Here is a 16,217-nt window from a genome sequence, read left to right as displayed (position 1 = left end):
GTATATTGAACAATTTGATAGGGTAGAAATTTGACAGTTTTTAACTGCCCAATATACAATAATTGTGACTTATGAAAGGAGACACTTTCTATTTCATTCTCATATTTTTAGTTATCCTTGACAACTGTGTACTATTGAAATCTCTTCCTCTACTTACATTGTCTTATTCAAATTTCCTTGTAGTGTTATGGGCATTTCCAGGAAATTTGTTAAAAGTGCATCAACTCTGGCCCTATCCAAACTAACTGGGTTGAATTTTCACTTTAATGAGATGCCTAGGTGATTGGCATGTGCATTAAAATTCCAGGAGCACTATGCAGCAAATCCCTTAAAGCTTGAGTGTGTTCACCTCTCCCCACACTGGGTCATTAAATCTATCCAAGTTGAAACTCAAGTTTCAGTTCCAAGTCAGAACTGAATTCAAGGAACTCTGAAGATGGAAGATACTGCTTTAAGATAGGGTATAGCTATATAGCCAAGACTGGACTCTAATGGGGTTATGTTATAGCCTGTTAGTTTTCTTCTCTTCCTTGGTCCATTTAGATTGCCTAAAATCCATATTGCATCCAAGAACTTGTTCATTAATGAGGCATGCTGAGTTCTCCTAGAAACTGGGTCAGCCTCCCATAGCACAGTCCTGTGTTCAACATGAACACAGATCAGGTTTAGCCCCATCTCTGCTCTTAGCTGCACCCCTACCCCTTGCAGAAGTATACCTAGTCTTGCAGTTAGAATTTCCTTTCTCTCTGTGTGTTAAAATGGTTCAAGCCCAGACAGTACTTTCAGCCAGTCAAATCCCAAGAAATATCACACCCTGACCATATCAAAATGGTGGGGATGTGTGCTTTGATTTAGTTCGACCCACCTCTGGCCAGTGGTTTCTCTTAGAGTCTCTGCCAAGATAGATAAATCTGCCAAGGATGAAATTTCAGCCTCCCTTTGGACTCTTAGAGTTTAGTGACAACTTCAATTTGATGCTATTGAAGCCTTAGTCACTTAACATGGAATGAAAAGGTTAAGACAGCACTCACTAGGAAATCAAGGAGATATGGCTTCAGGGATAGAGTAATAACACAAGTTTGAGGGCAACCTGGGCTACATACTTTATTGAGACTTGTCTTAGAAAGAGCCAATAGCTGGAGATGTAGTTGAGGGGTAGAGTTTTTTGATCCTTAGTACACACACACACACACACACACACACACACACACACACACACACACGCGAGGATGAAGAAGAGGAGGCAGCCACAGTGCAACATGGTTTCAATGAATGATGCTTCCAAGTATTCCATACTCTTCTTACGTGACATGCTTGAGTGTGAAGTTAGAGACGGCCATCGAAGATCCACTTTTCACAACTTTGACCATGGCTGAAGGAGCAGGTTTCTGCCATCAAATATTAGTAGTTATTTAGAAGATGAGATACTTGATGCTATTTGCTCCCTACTTTGGACTTCACTTAGCATCATATACTGGTTGGTGGCAACATCCTCTATAACAGTGTTACACATATTATAAAGGTGGCAGCTTTCTCAATCAGTGTCACATTCATACATACAGTAACTTATCTATTCCAGAGTTGAATACTCCTACACAGGTGGTAGCTTTATCTATTTACAGCGACACACATTCTTATATAGATGGTAACTTTATTATCGTCTCATGTTCTTATACAGATAATTCTATAATAGTGTTCCACATTCTTCTGGATTCTCAAATACTAGGACAACAATACTAGTCACATGATCTTCCCCAATGAACTCAGTTTATCTCTCCTTTATATGTTTATAAAAATTTCTAGAGCTACTTCTTGACATTCTGCCTCCAATTATAGTTGGGGACATAAAAATCTTTCTAGCATCTCTAATCTCATTCACTCAATCATTTATTCACCTCAGATATTGAAATAAATGCTGTAAATAAAAAGGAACACATGGTTCCTTCCCTCTTTAAGTATATTATCTGGGAGGGGAGATGGTTAATAAATGAGATATTGAACATTAAACAAATATATATGCAACTAAGAAGTATTATGGGAGAAACAGTAAATAGAGAAGCTGTGGGTACCATGGAGGTGGAAGAAGAGTAGGAATACTTAAATAACATATCAAGATCTTTTTGACACATGAAAGTTGAGGAGGCGGGCTTAAGAACAGGTACAGCAACAAGCAGGCAAGGGCTCACAGCAGAGCCTCTGTCAAAGCCTGAAAGTGGGTGGTGATTAGTAAGGAACTGATGTTTCTGGAAAGTCACAGGAGCAAATGGCAGGCCATGAGGTTGGAGGGCAGACATGGAGCAGATCAATAGGGGATTGTGGCTATGATTAAGCATTCAGACGAACTACAAATAGAAGTTTTATAAGGAATACAGTGTGATTTCTCTCACTTTTTTTTTTTTTTTAAAGACGGTCCTGCTGGACCTGTAACCTAGGACTTCTGGACAGAAGTAACCTAGGTTGCTTCTGTCTTGACCTCCTTGGTGCTAGGGTTATAAGTATGTACCTAAGTTTCGGGAATCCTAGTGGAAGAGGAGGCAGAAAGATGATAAGAAACAGAACAGGAAATTTGCTGTGCCAGTTTCCTAGAAATGTCAAAGAAACTGCACCTGTGAAGTCTCAACAATATGACTGCCTAAACAAGACACCAATAGACATGCTAATACAGAAGGGGTAAATCTCATGGGGCCTCAACCCTTGACAAAAAACTACAGGCAACTAAGGAATGCTAAAATTGGGGAAAAACAGCCTTCCCAGAGAAGAGCCCCTAAACTGGTTATCCAATATCAAGTGTCAAGAGCCCTGAAATCATATCCATATGGGTAACATTATACAAACTAAGTAGGCTGTATTTATATATTTAGGAATGTATACACATAACACAAATTAGAGAAATAGAGGCCATGAGTTTGAGAGAGAGCAAGGTGTGGATCATGGGAAGGACTGCAGGGAAGAAAGGGAAGGGGGTAGATGATGTAATTAAATTTTAATTACAAAAAATTGAAGTGGCCAATACTTGACATGTAATTTACATAGCAGATAGTGTTAATACACAATTGCCTCTAATTGTCCTATGAGCTGAAACTGTTATCCTCATTTTACAGATGAAGAACTTCACGGGGAAATCAGCTGAAAAGACAATTGGAAACAGTTTAAACAACAGCAAGGGCAAGGCACATGGGAGTTGAGAGGACACACAACTAACAAATGTGGTGTTTAAGGCAATAGTTTAGAATTGGGAACCTAGATTTAAGATTTATGAAATTCTGAGACAAAGTTTTTGTTTGATGGAAACAAAGAATGTTAAAGTTGGAGAAAAAGAAAAGTTTTCCCCCCTCCCTGGAGAGAATATGGGGGGGGTTGTAAACTGACCTGTGGGAAATACTCAAACCGTGGCAGAGGACTGAGCAGAAAAATCACGGGATTTTCATCAGGTCTTGGTAAATAATTAAACACAGAATGTGAGGAGTCATAGGTAACTAAAAGGACAATGAAATCATTAAAGGGGGCAAAGGTCATTTTGAAGATGTATGTACTAGAGAAGATTGAATGTAAAAAAGGACTTCCTCTAGACTAAAACTGAAACATTCAACCTAGGAAAAGTATTCAGGCTCCCTTGTCTGGCTGCAACCTAGGAACTTCATCAGCATGATTAACCTACTTCTTTTTTTTTTTTTTTTTTTACTACCAGTGATCAAGACGCTAAGTAGTCTGTGACAAAAAAGCTCTCATTGGTTTAAGCAATAAAGAAAATACATTCAGGAGTGTATTTATTACTTTAACTGAAACTTCCTGAGGAATCAATCTAGCCCCTAAAGTCGGACATCAAGCCTCTAGGCTACACTTCCCCCTTTGAATCTGCTTTTTTTTTTTTTTTTTCCCCCTTCGAGGTGCCTTCTTTTTCATTAGTCACACATGGAAAGGCTTTATTCTTCCAGATTCAAGTCCATTGGAAAGCAGTCCTTCTTGGTAGTAACTGCGAAGTGTCCTGCCTGGACCACAGGGAATGAATGGAGAATGGGTGAATTCAACTAAAATGACCCAGAGCAGCAGCTGGATTCTGAACAAAATGTGCAGTAAGAGCCTTTCAATGGCGAAGTAACAAAACAGGCACCAAGGAAAAGTTCTCGGGACAGAGTCTGGCTACGAAGCCCAGATTAGCCGGGAATTTGAAGATTCTCTTTTTTCAGCCTTCTCGGAGAGTACGCACCCAAATTCTCCGGTTTTGAAGTTCTTTTATTCTGTGTATACACCAAGAATTTGTTTCATTCTTACTGGACATAACCCTGGAGAGAGGATTTTGGAGCTAAAGAGTACAGGTTTATTTACTGCCTTCTGTTTCATGTCCAAATTGATTTTTTAAAAGAAATTACTAGGAACTGGGGGGGGGAGGGTCTAAAGGCTTTTTTTCCCCCAATAATTAGGGTGCAGCGGCCACGAAACCAGTGTAATCTAGGGTCCCTGTTCATCCTGGGAGCCACCCTCATCTTTTACTGTTGTCTCTTATCTTTTCATAAAAGGAGCAAACACATTCCGACCTTTTGCAGCCGAGGTCACTTGGGTTGCCCATGCCCACCTACAGGGAGCGGCGGGGAAACCGAGTCCCCCGCAGTCGACGCACCTCCAGGAGAGGAAGCCGACCTGTTCCAAGTCGGGTTGGAGAAGTTTAACTTGGCGTCAGTTAAGCTCTTTGCTTTTCAAGAGACCGAGGCCCTCGTCGGGCCGGTGGCTCCCACAGGAAGAGAGCGCTGCATCCCAGGGAGCCCAGAGCCTCCCAAACCTCTGCGGGCGGCCGCACCCTCCGCCAGGCCCCGCCTCCCGGCCTGCGTGGGGGGGGGAGGGGACCCCGGGGCATCCCCGCTTCCCTCTGCGGCTGCAGAACGAGCACACGCCGGCCCGCAGGAGTGGAGTTTCCTCGGGCGCCTGGGATTCCGTGGCGCAGCTCCGCGCGGCGCGGCGCGGCTCGGGGCTGCCTAACGGGGAAAGTCGCATGCGCGCCCGGACGCTCCGGGGAAGACGGCCGCGAGGGGAGGGGCGAGTGCAGAGCCCGACCGGCCGCGGAGCCCCGGGTCCACGACGCATGCGCCGGGAGGGAGCACAATCACGGACTCGGCCGGCGGCTACCGGCTGGAGAGAGGAAACCCCGGCCGGCGAGAGCGCGAAGGAAATCTGGCCGCCGGCGCGCGCGCGCGCTCCCGGTGAGTGCGCCCCACAGGGTGGGCCTCGGTTGGACGCGCGGCGGACGGCTGGCCTCGGCGGCGCATGCGTGCTTCCGGAGCCGGTGGAGGAGGGGAAGACCGGGAGGGGGAGGAGCGCGGCAGTAGCGGCGAATTTGGAGGGGTGGGTTGGGGGCGCGCACTGGCCGCCCTAGGTGCTGCTGGCTCCCGGAGCCGCGGCGTTTCCCCGGTCGTTGCGGCCTGGCAGTCGCGAGTCCCCGCCGCCAGAGTCCCGGGTGGGGGAGGGAGGAAGCCAAAGCCTCAAGCGGCCACACGGTGAGGACACGGGCGGGCGTGCGGGCGGGCGCGGGGGGCGCTGTGTGGGGCCGGGGGTGGGGGCGGCTGCGGCCAGGCCGGGAGGCGGGAGCAGCGGCCGGGGTGGGGCGGCTAGCAGAACGCAGAGCCCCGGGGAGTCGCACTCCGCTGGGCCTGTGTGAGGTGTCGGCGGGCCGCCGGGGTTACCTGCGGGGCAGGGGGGCGCGGCGGGTTCTGCGACCCGGGAGGCGCCCGGGCCGTAGCGCGCTCGAGGCTGGGCGCGGGGGGCAGGCCGAGTCGGCCGGCGAGAGGGCTCGCGCCCGGGACCCGCTAGGCCTTGTGACCCACTTTATTCCTGTCACCACTCGGGCACGTTTGGAGCGGCGCCCAATGGGGCGATGGGGCGGCCAGCTCCTCCGCCGAGCCCCCGCCTTCGCGGCGGCCGGCGCGCGCCGCGCTCCGAGGTCCGAGCGGCCGCCGCTGCCGCCCAGGGCTGGTTCCGTTAGTGGTCGTGGTTCCGGGGCTTGGACCGCGGGTTGCGCTGGGCCCCGGGCATCCGACCGGCTGCTCTCGGCTTGCGGAGCTGACCACCCTGGACGTGGCCGTGGCTCGACCGGTACGCAGCGCCACGAAGTTTATGTTCCTTTGGGTGTTTTCTGCTTCCGAACAAGTCCTGAGTAGTCAACAAGACTACCCTGAAAGATGAAGAGCTTTGGCCTCTGCCCTGGCAGATGACAGATCAGGTTGTTGGGTTTTGGTATTAGAATGCCGTACCCCTACAAACTGAAGGCTTTGTAGGTGCTTTTAAGACGACAGCAACAAACCCCGGTGTTTTCTTTTTCAGTGAAAGAAAAGCACAAGAAGAAACTTTTATGGGCATTGTTGATTTGACTACGGCGCCGATCCCCGAAATCACAGGAAAGGTAATTTCACTCGATTGCACCGTTACAACTTTCAGAGAGATTAGAGAAGAAAAATTGTAGAACATCCATTTTGTGGCTGATTGGAAAGAAATTCTTAGTAAGATATAACTTAGAGAATGGCTGTCTCTAAATTATAATTATAAATATGGTTTAAAATCTTAGGGGAAAGAAACCTTATGTGCCAAGGAGTTTGCTGAGTGTCATTGGTTAGTTTTCAGGACTAGCCACGATGACCTATGAAAAAAGAACGGCACAAAACTTTGACATAAAGTGAAAACAAGAAATAGAATGGTGTGGATTGGGTGCTGTTTTATGTGTTAAGGAAGAGTGTAATAGCTATAAAATTTGTATTTCTCTTCTGTATAAAGGAATCCTAGAATAATACTAGAAAACCAATAATTATGGGAGAGGGAGAAGTGGTTTGAAGAGGAAAGGGGGGGAAAATGAAATGTTTTATGTGTTATCTGTAGTATTTTTTATTTTATGGATTCATAAACAACAAAAATTGCTTAAGATAGTTTATATGCCATTGGTTTCCTATTTTGTAGGGAATTTTGATCATTTTCAGTATTATTTCTTTTAAAATTTGAAGGAATAAACCGAAGGAAAGTTTAGGATGGATTTGCTAGCTCTTTCCACTTTAAGAAGTTGAAGTTACAGATGAATTCAAAACCACAAAGGTTGTTATTTGCCTTGCTGACACTTCGTGATAACTGCATTTGGTATTACAATTGGATCATGTGCTTTGATAGTGTAGTGTCTCCCTTTTAGTTCTTCAGGAACTATAGTTCATATTTTTTTCCTTTTGTCGATCCCTACCTCACAGTTTGAACACTATATTTACAATGATAATAAACTAGATTGTTTAGCATAATGTTTCTGGTGGGAATCTATTATTTCCTTTAAGGAAGTCAGACATGAACCCCAGTGTGTGTGTGTGTGTGTGAGAGAGAGAGAGAGAGAGGCAGAGAGAGAGAGAGAGAGAGAGAGAGAGAGAGAGAGAGAGAGAGAGAGAGAGATTATGGAAAATAAAATTCAGAATCAAATGTAAGAAATTAAGCATTTTTATGGTTACAGATTGTGTAAACATATAGTAATGATTTTTCTAGCTTTGCCAGCCTAACCTTTTCAGCAAGGTTAAGGTTGAAAGGGTGTTGTGAGATTGAGTACAATTTTAGGGAGGGAATACTCAAAAACTCCCTCTAGTGACAATAATATTATATGGAAACTAGTTGCTGTACTCACTTTTACTAATATTATTAGTATTTTTTATTTTGTAGGACAGGATATATGTGTTGCTTCTGTTTGTTGCAGGTATATAATAGTCACTCTACTGCACAATGGCATTTATTTTTCATTTGAACTTCATGTATGTAGATCTTTCCAATCTTTTGTTTGTTTGTTTCTTTCTTTCTTTGTTTCTTTTTGGTTTTTTGAGACAGGGTTTTTCTGTGGCTTTGGAGGCTGTCCTGCAACTTGCTCTGTAGACCAGACTGGTCTTGAACTCACAGAGATCTGCTTGCCTCTGCCTCCCAAGTGCTGGGACTAAAGGCGTGCGCCACCACCGCCTGGCTGATCTTTCCAATCTTTTAGCCAGATAAGTCACATAAGTAAAGGCTGCCTTCCATATTTGTAGTTGTCGAGACAGAGTCATGCTGTTTGTAGCCGGGCTGTCCTGAAACTTACTGTGTACTCCAGGCTGGCCTTGAATTCAGCATAGTCCTCCTGCTGCAGCTTCCTACGCACTAGGATTTTAGGTGTGTGCCATCACACTGGATATACCTTTCTACTTTACCTCATACTTTTCTCCAAAAGTAAGTATTAACAAGTGGATGAGTAGCTTTCTACATCTTTTTCTGTGGATTTATAAGGATGTCCATTTTAGCCTTAAAAATTGAATGTTGAGCTTTTTATGGTGGCTTTTTGTGGGGTTGTTGAGTATGTAGTCCAGACTGGTCAGAAAGTAGAGAACCTCCTACCTCAGTCTTTTGAATGTTCAGGTTATGCTTGGCCATTATTGAGTTCTTCTTGAATGATTGATTGTTTTGCCAGTTTGCCTCTACTGTACCCCAACCCCAGGATAGAAATGACTTAGAATATGTCAGAAAGTTTCAAAATGTGATATAAACCTTAGGGCATAATCTCTTATTCCATCCCCAACATTGAGGTACTAGTTGGTATGAAGTCATTTGCAGTTTGGGGGGAGGTCTAACTGATGTGAATTTAGCACAGAGACTTAAACTTTAACATTTCTTATAGCACTCTTAAAGGTCAGATTGTATGGGCCCTTGAGGGTGACTAGGCATCTCAGCCTTCTGACTAGTTAAGAAAGAAGAGAACAGAAGAACAGAAAGCTCACTCAGCCTCTCTCCTTGGTGTGAAGGAGCCAACTGCAGTCGTACAGCAGGTATCTCAGAGATGGGTGCTGTCCATCTGTTTATGTCACTTAGCTAAGCTTTCCCACTGCAGATAGCCTTTTGCTGCTTTATCTAATGATTATCAATTACTTACACATTGATTTGAAGGTTGTTAGAAATATGATTTGTCAGTGAACTGCTGTCTGTTAGGCAGGGTTTTGTTAATAATAAAAGAAAGTTGTGCTTTTCTTACTCTTCCCTCAGAGCACTACATTAAATGCTTCCTCTCCCTATTTGTACTTACAGTGCTGTGGTAGGCAAACTATTTATTTGCTCTGAATGTTTTAATAAAACATAGGAGCAAATTATTTTTAAAAGTTAGACATTTTATAGCAAAACTATCTTTGTGACTGTTTTCTTAAAGTACTTGCATCGTGTTAAGCATCTTTATTGAAGTAAGGCATCAATCAGCTAACTTGAGCTTTAAATTGTTGGTATAGTTGAACGGATTATCAACCTAACACTATTAAGTGTAAGAACAATTTAATTCTTACTAATTGGCTTAATTACATAATGGTATTTATAAATTGCTTTACAACCATTTTTAATAGCCCTGATATATGTAATTTCCATGAATTAAGTGGATAAAGAAATTCTGTTTTCTCCATGCTTTACTCTGCAAATATTAAATTACCTAAACAACTTATTCTCACAATTTTAATTCTAAGTTATCATGTTGGTTGTGTAATCTACAAAGAAATACTTTTGCTTATTATTTTAAGTCTGTCCTGTCACTCTACAAAGAGAAATTATTTATAAAGAGTGATTTTTTGCTATTACTTTAGTTTTTTTGTTTGTTTGCTTTTGTTTTTCCGAAACAGGGTTTCTCTGTGTAGCTTTGGAGTCTATCCTGGCACTCGCTCTGGAGATCAGGCTGGCCTCGAACTCCCAGAGATCCGCCTGCCTCTGCCTCCTGAGTGCTGGGACTAAAGGCATGCACCACTAACACCTGGCTACTTTTGATTTTTTTAAAAGGACTTTTTTAAAATTTTATTTTGTGTGTTTGGATGTTTTGTCTGCATGTATTTCTGTGCACCATATGAGTAGGGGCTCTCTTGGGAGGGCAGAAGAGTGTCAGGTCCCCTGGAACTGGAGTTACAGACAGTTGTGAGCTGCCATGTAGGTGCTGGGAATTGGACCCATTTCCTCTGGAAGAGCAGTCAGTGCTCTTAACCACTGAACCTTCTCTCCATTGCCTAAAGGATTTTTTATTTCTTTAAAAAAATGCTCTGTATTTTAAATATTTAATTTTTTTGGACAAAATCCCTTTTTATTTTTATTTTCTTTTATGGTGAGTGATGGAATCAAAAGTGGATACCACCATGCCCAACAAATGCTTGGCTTTTTAAAAGAGTTCTTGTTTAACCTGATACTTAATTTTTAATTTTCAGTATAAATAGTAGAAAATAAAAGCACAAGTCAATTCCCTTTTTGTTGTTGGTGGTGTTTGGATTTTTTTCTAGACAAAGTCTTGCTATGTAGTTCAGGCTAGTCTTGTACTCTGAATCCTTTTGCTCCAACTTCTCTAGTCCTGGGATTACAGGGGTGTACCACACCTGGCTTCAAAGGTTTTTGTATTTAGGAAGTGAGAAGCTCAAATAAAGTTGTTCCTGTAGGCGAAGCCATTTGCCTAGCTAAGAATTTATCCTTTGTATTGAAATATAGCTTAATGTTCAGTAATTGATTTAACTTTCTTGCTTTTTCAACCCTCAGTTATAAATGCAGCACGTCCCAGTATAGAGATTTGGGAAGAATAGAAAGAACAACAAAAAGGATAGTTTAAGAATTTAAAACACTAATGAAAATCCTGCCACCCAGAGAAGCCACTGTTAGACTTCTGGAGTACCTTTTCCTGCATTTTTGCTTAAGCATTATGTGAGTTTATGCACACTTACAGACCCATGACTGTATAGGGCTGTAACATTCATAGTATAAATAGTTATATGTCTTCAACAGCAACTCACCAACATGTTTTCGTGTCATTATTTCTTTGCAGTGCTACTGTTTTACTATGTTCATTCTCATCCATGATTTATATAACTTACTTTTACTGTTAGATACATGGGTTTTTAACTTTGAAGTTAATAAGAGGATTTACAACTTGAAAATTTTGATAGTCTTCAGAATTAATATAAGTAAAATGATACTGAATTTGTGTTAATAACCAAATTCAACAGATTTTGTTGAAAAAATTTGCCAATCTATGTAATCGATTAATAATAATGATCAATAATGGAGTAAACTCAAGACTTTTGTAGTATGTTTTCTTTCTAAATTTATGTTTTGCTTTGCAATGTACTTTACATTGCATTTCATGAGCATAGATCAGTTGGGAATTTGGTTTTCTTTTTGATGCTGAGGGTGAGCCTAGGGCCTTTCACATGCTTGGGTAAGTACTCTACTACAGAGCTGCTTCCCCAGCTATTCCTTGCTCTGTTTGTGTGTGGTTTTTCTTTTAGTGATTGGGCATGCGGCCGGCTATATACTTCTGCCATGTTTTTCAAGGAATTTTTGATTCCTTGAAGTCACCGGCAGAAAGTTGGTTGTAATTTTATCTTTCTAGAATCTGTAGAAAACACGGTGAGTCTAATATCCATGTAACCCCTAGAGTCCTGGATCAACCTTCCTAATGCCGAAACCCTTTAGTAATACAGTTTCTCATGTTGTGGTGACCCCAACCATAAAACCTTTTTCTTTGCTACTTCATAACTGTAATTTTTGCTGCTGTTATGAATTGTAAATATCTGTGTTTTCTGATGGTCTTAGGGGACCCCTGTGAAAGGGTCAGTCAACTCCCAAAGAGGCCATGACCCACAGGGTGAGAACCACTGCTCTATCAGTTTACTGTCATTCATATTCATGATCTGGTAATTTGATTATTCTTTTTTTCTTTAGCAGCCTAGCTAGACATTTATTAATTTACTGGGCTTCTCATTGCCAACCTCTAGTGTAACTGATTTCCTCTACTTTGTTTTTAAAGGCCTTGTTTCTTCTCTGCTGCGTATTATTTGCTTTCTTTGGGTATAATTTATTTTTTCTAATCTCTCAAGCTAGAAGCTGAGGTCATTTGATTTTCTCATTGTAAGCATATTAGAAATTCCAACTGCTTAACTTGTTTATTTCCAGATTTTCCTATTTTGAGGGGCTTGGAATTCTGTTATTTCCCAGGTTAGCCTATAAACTCCTGGGCTGAGGAGATCCTTTTTGTCACTCTTAGGAGTATCTGGGACTGTAAGCAAGCAAAACTGTGTCTGACTTTGGGTATCTCTTTGACCTGGAATTATTGAGAAGTTTGTTTACAGATATTGGGATTTTCCAGAGAGATTTCTGTTAATCTAATTCCAGTGAGATGAGATTGTTTTAAATTCATTAAAATTTGTTTTTTAGCTCCAAGTATGATCTTGGTAAATGTCTTCCGTATATTTGAAAAAAATGTTGTTGAGTACAGTGTTCTATAATACCAGTTAGGTCAAGTTGGTTTATTGTTTTGTTTATGTCTTATTACTTTTGAATGAATGTCATACCTGCTATTTTCTGCCAGAGAGCATGTTAGCATTTTCCTTGTTGTGACAAAATACCTAATTGAAACAACCTAAGGAAGGACTTAGTTCCTTTCCGTTTCAGTAGCTGGCTGGGTTTAGGTTCTGAGGTGAGACAGAACTTGATGGGAGAGGGTATGATAGAGCAGTCACTCAGCTAGGTCAGAAGAGGCAGAGGTCTGAAAGGATGCTGCTAGTCTCCAGTGGTCTTGGAAGTTTCTTTCAGTAATGCTATCAAATTAGGAATCTGTCCGTGGATTGAGCCATTGATTAGGACAGAGCTCTACTGACCTGTTCTCTGTAGTTGGTAGTTTTTTGTTTGTTTGTTTTTTCCCTTTTTCTTTTGGAACCCACCACCCAGCTGCCAAATAAATACACGGAGACTCACTCTTACTTATGAATGCCTGGTCTTAGCTTGGCTTGTTGTTTCTAGTCAGCTTTTCTAATTTAAATTAACCCATTTCACTTCTACATTTTGTCTCTGAGCTTTTTAACCTTTCTTTATTCTATATGTCTTTCTTCCCTTCTTACTCCCGTGGCTGGTTGTGTGGCTGGGTGGCTGCCATCCTCCTCTTTTCCTCTCCTCCTTTTCTCCATCCTCCTCTTCTTCTGAGCCTAGATTTCTCCTATTTATTCTCTCTGCTTGGCATCCCCGCCTCTTTCTCTCTCCTGCCTAGCTATTGGCCATTCAGCACTTTATTAGATCAATCAGCTGTTTTAGGCAGACAAAGTAACACAGCTTTATAGAGTTAAGTGCAACATAAAAGAATGCAACACACCTTTGCATTATTAAACTAATATTTATCCAAGTGTTCTCCTGGCTTCTCTGTTCATCATCATCAATATTCTGCACAGACTGAGTTGAAACTTAGCCTCTGGTCTGAGTCCAAATGCCTTAGTTAGTCACATAGAATAGAAACCTTTAAAAGACCCCTCACCCTGCCTCTGCAGTTTCAAGTCTTGTCCTTATGCTGGCTTGTGAATATGGTTTTTCTCATTCATTGGCTTATCTAGTTCTCAGAGAGAACAGTGATCTCTTTTGTACCACCTCACTTTAGTAAGCTCTCTTTTGTTCCTAGACACAAACATTTTCCTGTTATTTTAAAAAATACCTGGAAAGCTTGATTTGGAGAAATCATTTTATCTTAATGTTTAGCCATTAATGCTGTTAGATTTTAATTTTAATACTTTAAAAATCATTGTCTTTAGAAGTACAATTATGTCTTAAACTTCACTGATTTAGGTATGATTGAGCTGTGATAAATGTATACAAATAAACATAGCTACTTCCAATACCAAGAGACAAAATTCTTTTCATGCTCAAAAGATCTGTATTTTCTGGCAGCCCCTGGTCTATTTTCTATTATGCAGAAGTGGAACCATGCAGTCTGTCTTCTGTTCTGCCTTTCACACTCTCATGTCAACTAGTTTACCTCTTTTTTACTCTAGATATTGTTGTGTGGAGTATGCATGTAATTTGTTTGTCCAATTATGAGTTGTTAGACATTGGGTTGCTTCTAGGATGGGACTATTATAAGAATTGTCAAACATTTGTGCACATATATTAATGGTATCACCAGGTTCCTTAGTAATTGTATTCTTCACTTTATGAGACACTGATGAATTGTTTTCTGAAGAGGGTGTGCAGCTTTACACCCCTTGGACCAATCATTGGCAGTTTCATTTGCTCCCTATTTTGGTGGCCTACAGTCAGTAATGTCAGTCTGTTTGCATTTTAGCCATTTTAATATATGTGTGTGGTTAGGTATCTTGTTCTGGCTTTCTTTGCATTTCTATAATTAGTGATATTAAATATACTTTCAACTGTATGTCATTGGTATATTTTCTTTTGTGGAGTGTATGCCCAAATCTTTGTCCACTTAACAAAATTAGGTTATTTGCTTATTAACTGAGATTGAAAGATCTACCTTGCCTTAATATATTCTATTAGAATATATTTTGTTTTGTCAGTTATTAGATAGTAGAATTGTAGAAATTATCTCCCAATCCGTGACTTTACTGTCTTTTTTATGTTTATTGGCTTTTTTTCTTATTTATTTATTTATTTATTTATTTATTTATTTTGGGTGGGAGTTTTAAGACAGGGTTTCTCTGTGTAGCCTTGGCTATCCTGGAACTCTATAGACCAGGCTGGCCTTGAACTCAACAGATCCACCTGCCTCTGCCTCCCAAGTGCTGGGATTAAAGACATGTGACGCTGCCTCCCAGCTGTTTATTACCATTTTTGAAGAGAGTTTGACTATAATGATATCCAGTTCATTAATTTTGTCTTCCTTCCCCTTCTTCCACTTCTCCTTCCCTTCTTTTTGTTGCAGATTTTTCTGAGAGAGTTTGATTATGTAGCCCTGACTGGCCTGGAACTTGCTAGGTAGACCAGGCTGGCCTTAAACTCACTGACATCTGTTTCCCTCTGCCTGTCCAGTGCTAGTATTAAAAGAACACCACAGCACCTGGCAATTTCTTTTATTTTGTGCTTCATGTTTCTTAGTGTCTTAGCTAAGAACTAGTATTTTTGTTTCATGTTTTGTTAGTATAAGTTTTAAAGGTTTGCTTTTATAGTTAAATCTGTCTGATTCAAGTTAATTTTTATATAAAGTATGAGGAAAAGATTATTATTAAAAACTTGAGCAGTTCTGTTACCATGATTGTACTTCATAATTGTGAAGTTTAAATTTATAGTTAATAAACAGTATTTCTCCAAAAATAATAAAGCATAAATATTCAAGAGAAAAAGAAGAGTTTTTTAGAATCTGTAGTGGAAGATTTTCATGGACTTCTGTCAGATGGTACTGTATCAAATGAACAACAAAAAAGCTGCATACAGGAGCTAAAAATATACCAATTACAATCATAATTAGATGGGTAATCTTAATTCTACTTTGAAAATAGAGATTTTTTTTGGAACTTCTGTGGGAAAATATAAAAAATTAACCATCATACTAGGAATAAGACTTCAGTGTATTCCAAAATAGTAATAATATGCAGCTGTCCATGTTAATGTAGTAGCTGTTATCCATGTGTGTTTAAAATTTAGGACTCAGTTCTCTCAACATACAGAATTTTTAATACATTAATTTTTATCTGATATATAAACCTCAGAATTGTACATATTAATGGGGTGCTGTGTTGTGTGCAATACATGTATATATTACATAGTATTTAAATAAGCTGAGATACGTTGGGACTTCAAACTTCTATTGTTTCTTTGTGGTGAGACTTGAAAAATGTTTTTGTAACTTTTAGGATCGATGTACATAATTGTTTTCTGTAGTGATGAATGCTGTTCAGTAGTACCCAGAGCTTCTTCCTATACCCCACAAATTATCCTTTCTCCATTCCCTGTCTCCTTAACTGACCTCAGCTTCTGGTAACCACTTGTGGTTTGAACTATGGGAACAGCTCTTTTAGATTCCATGTAAGTGTGAAATCATGTAGTACATATAGGTAGTACTTTCTGTGCCAAGCTAAATCCAGTACCATCCATATCATAACAGTTGAAAGGATTTCTTTATTATTTTATGGCTGAGAAGTAGTCATATATATATTCCCTCCTTTAAAAAATTTTGTGCATCTCTTGGTGGACACAATTGTTTTCATGTATTGGTTAACATGGAGCATATATCTAGTGAGCATAGAAACATAGTTTTTTTTTTTTTTTCTTCAACATATTGATTATAGTTCTTTTGTTTTTCTGACACAGGGTTTCTCTGTGTGGCCTTGGCTGTTCTGGAACTCACCCTGTAGAATAGACTGGCCTCAAACTCGGATCCACCAGCCTCTCCTGAATGCTAGGATTAAAGGCGTGTCCCACCCACTACCTCCTAGCCTGGCTGCAGTTCTTTTATTTAC

General features: G+C 40.8%; 2 protein-coding genes across 12 annotated transcripts in view; one reads left to right on the top strand and one right to left on the bottom strand.

The window, feature by feature from the left end:
- Nucleotides 1-1,078: 1,078 nt before the first annotated feature.
- On the bottom strand, nucleotides 1,079-5,230 carry LOC113830832 (collagen alpha-1(I) chain-like). Its single transcript, XM_035452683.1, has 2 exons — nucleotides 3,370-5,230; nucleotides 1,079-1,388 (listed from the first exon to the last, which is right to left on the bottom strand). The coding sequence occupies exon 1, from the start codon at nucleotides 5,077-5,079 to the stop codon at nucleotides 4,675-4,677; it is 405 nt and encodes a 134-aa protein (XP_035308574.1). The 5' UTR covers nucleotides 5,080-5,230; the 3' UTR covers nucleotides 1,079-1,388; nucleotides 3,370-4,674.
- The window catches only part of Clock (clock circadian regulator), an 82,402-nt gene continuing 71,243 nt past the window's right edge, over nucleotides 5,059-16,217 (top strand). For 4 of the 11 annotated variants that reach the window (XM_035452681.1, XM_035452674.1, XM_027390916.2 and 1 more), the window contains exons 1-2: nucleotides 5,332-5,489; nucleotides 6,313-6,391. The gene's annotated coding sequence lies outside the window, so the exon portion shown is untranslated. Of the gene's footprint in view, nucleotides 5,196-5,330; nucleotides 5,490-6,066; nucleotides 6,085-6,312; nucleotides 6,392-8,650; nucleotides 8,799-10,521; nucleotides 10,684-16,217 lie in introns of those variants that run through there. The other 7 variants (XM_035452675.1, XM_027390917.2, XM_035452680.1 and 4 more) reach the window with 5 other exon arrangements.

This window comes from Cricetulus griseus (assembly GCF_003668045.3).
Source record: "Cricetulus griseus strain 17A/GY chromosome 1 unlocalized genomic scaffold, alternate assembly CriGri-PICRH-1.0 chr1_1, whole genome shotgun sequence".
Lineage (NCBI taxonomy): Eukaryota > Metazoa > Chordata > Mammalia > Rodentia > Cricetidae > Cricetulus > Cricetulus griseus.
Note: the sequence above shows the minus strand (reverse complement) of the source record. Positions and strands in the feature narration are given on the sequence as shown.

Coding starts and splice junctions, on each gene's coding strand:
- LOC113830832 (XM_035452683.1), bottom strand. CDS start 5,079: ATGCGTCGTGGACCCGGGGCTCCGCGGCCGGTCGGGCTCTGCACTCGC.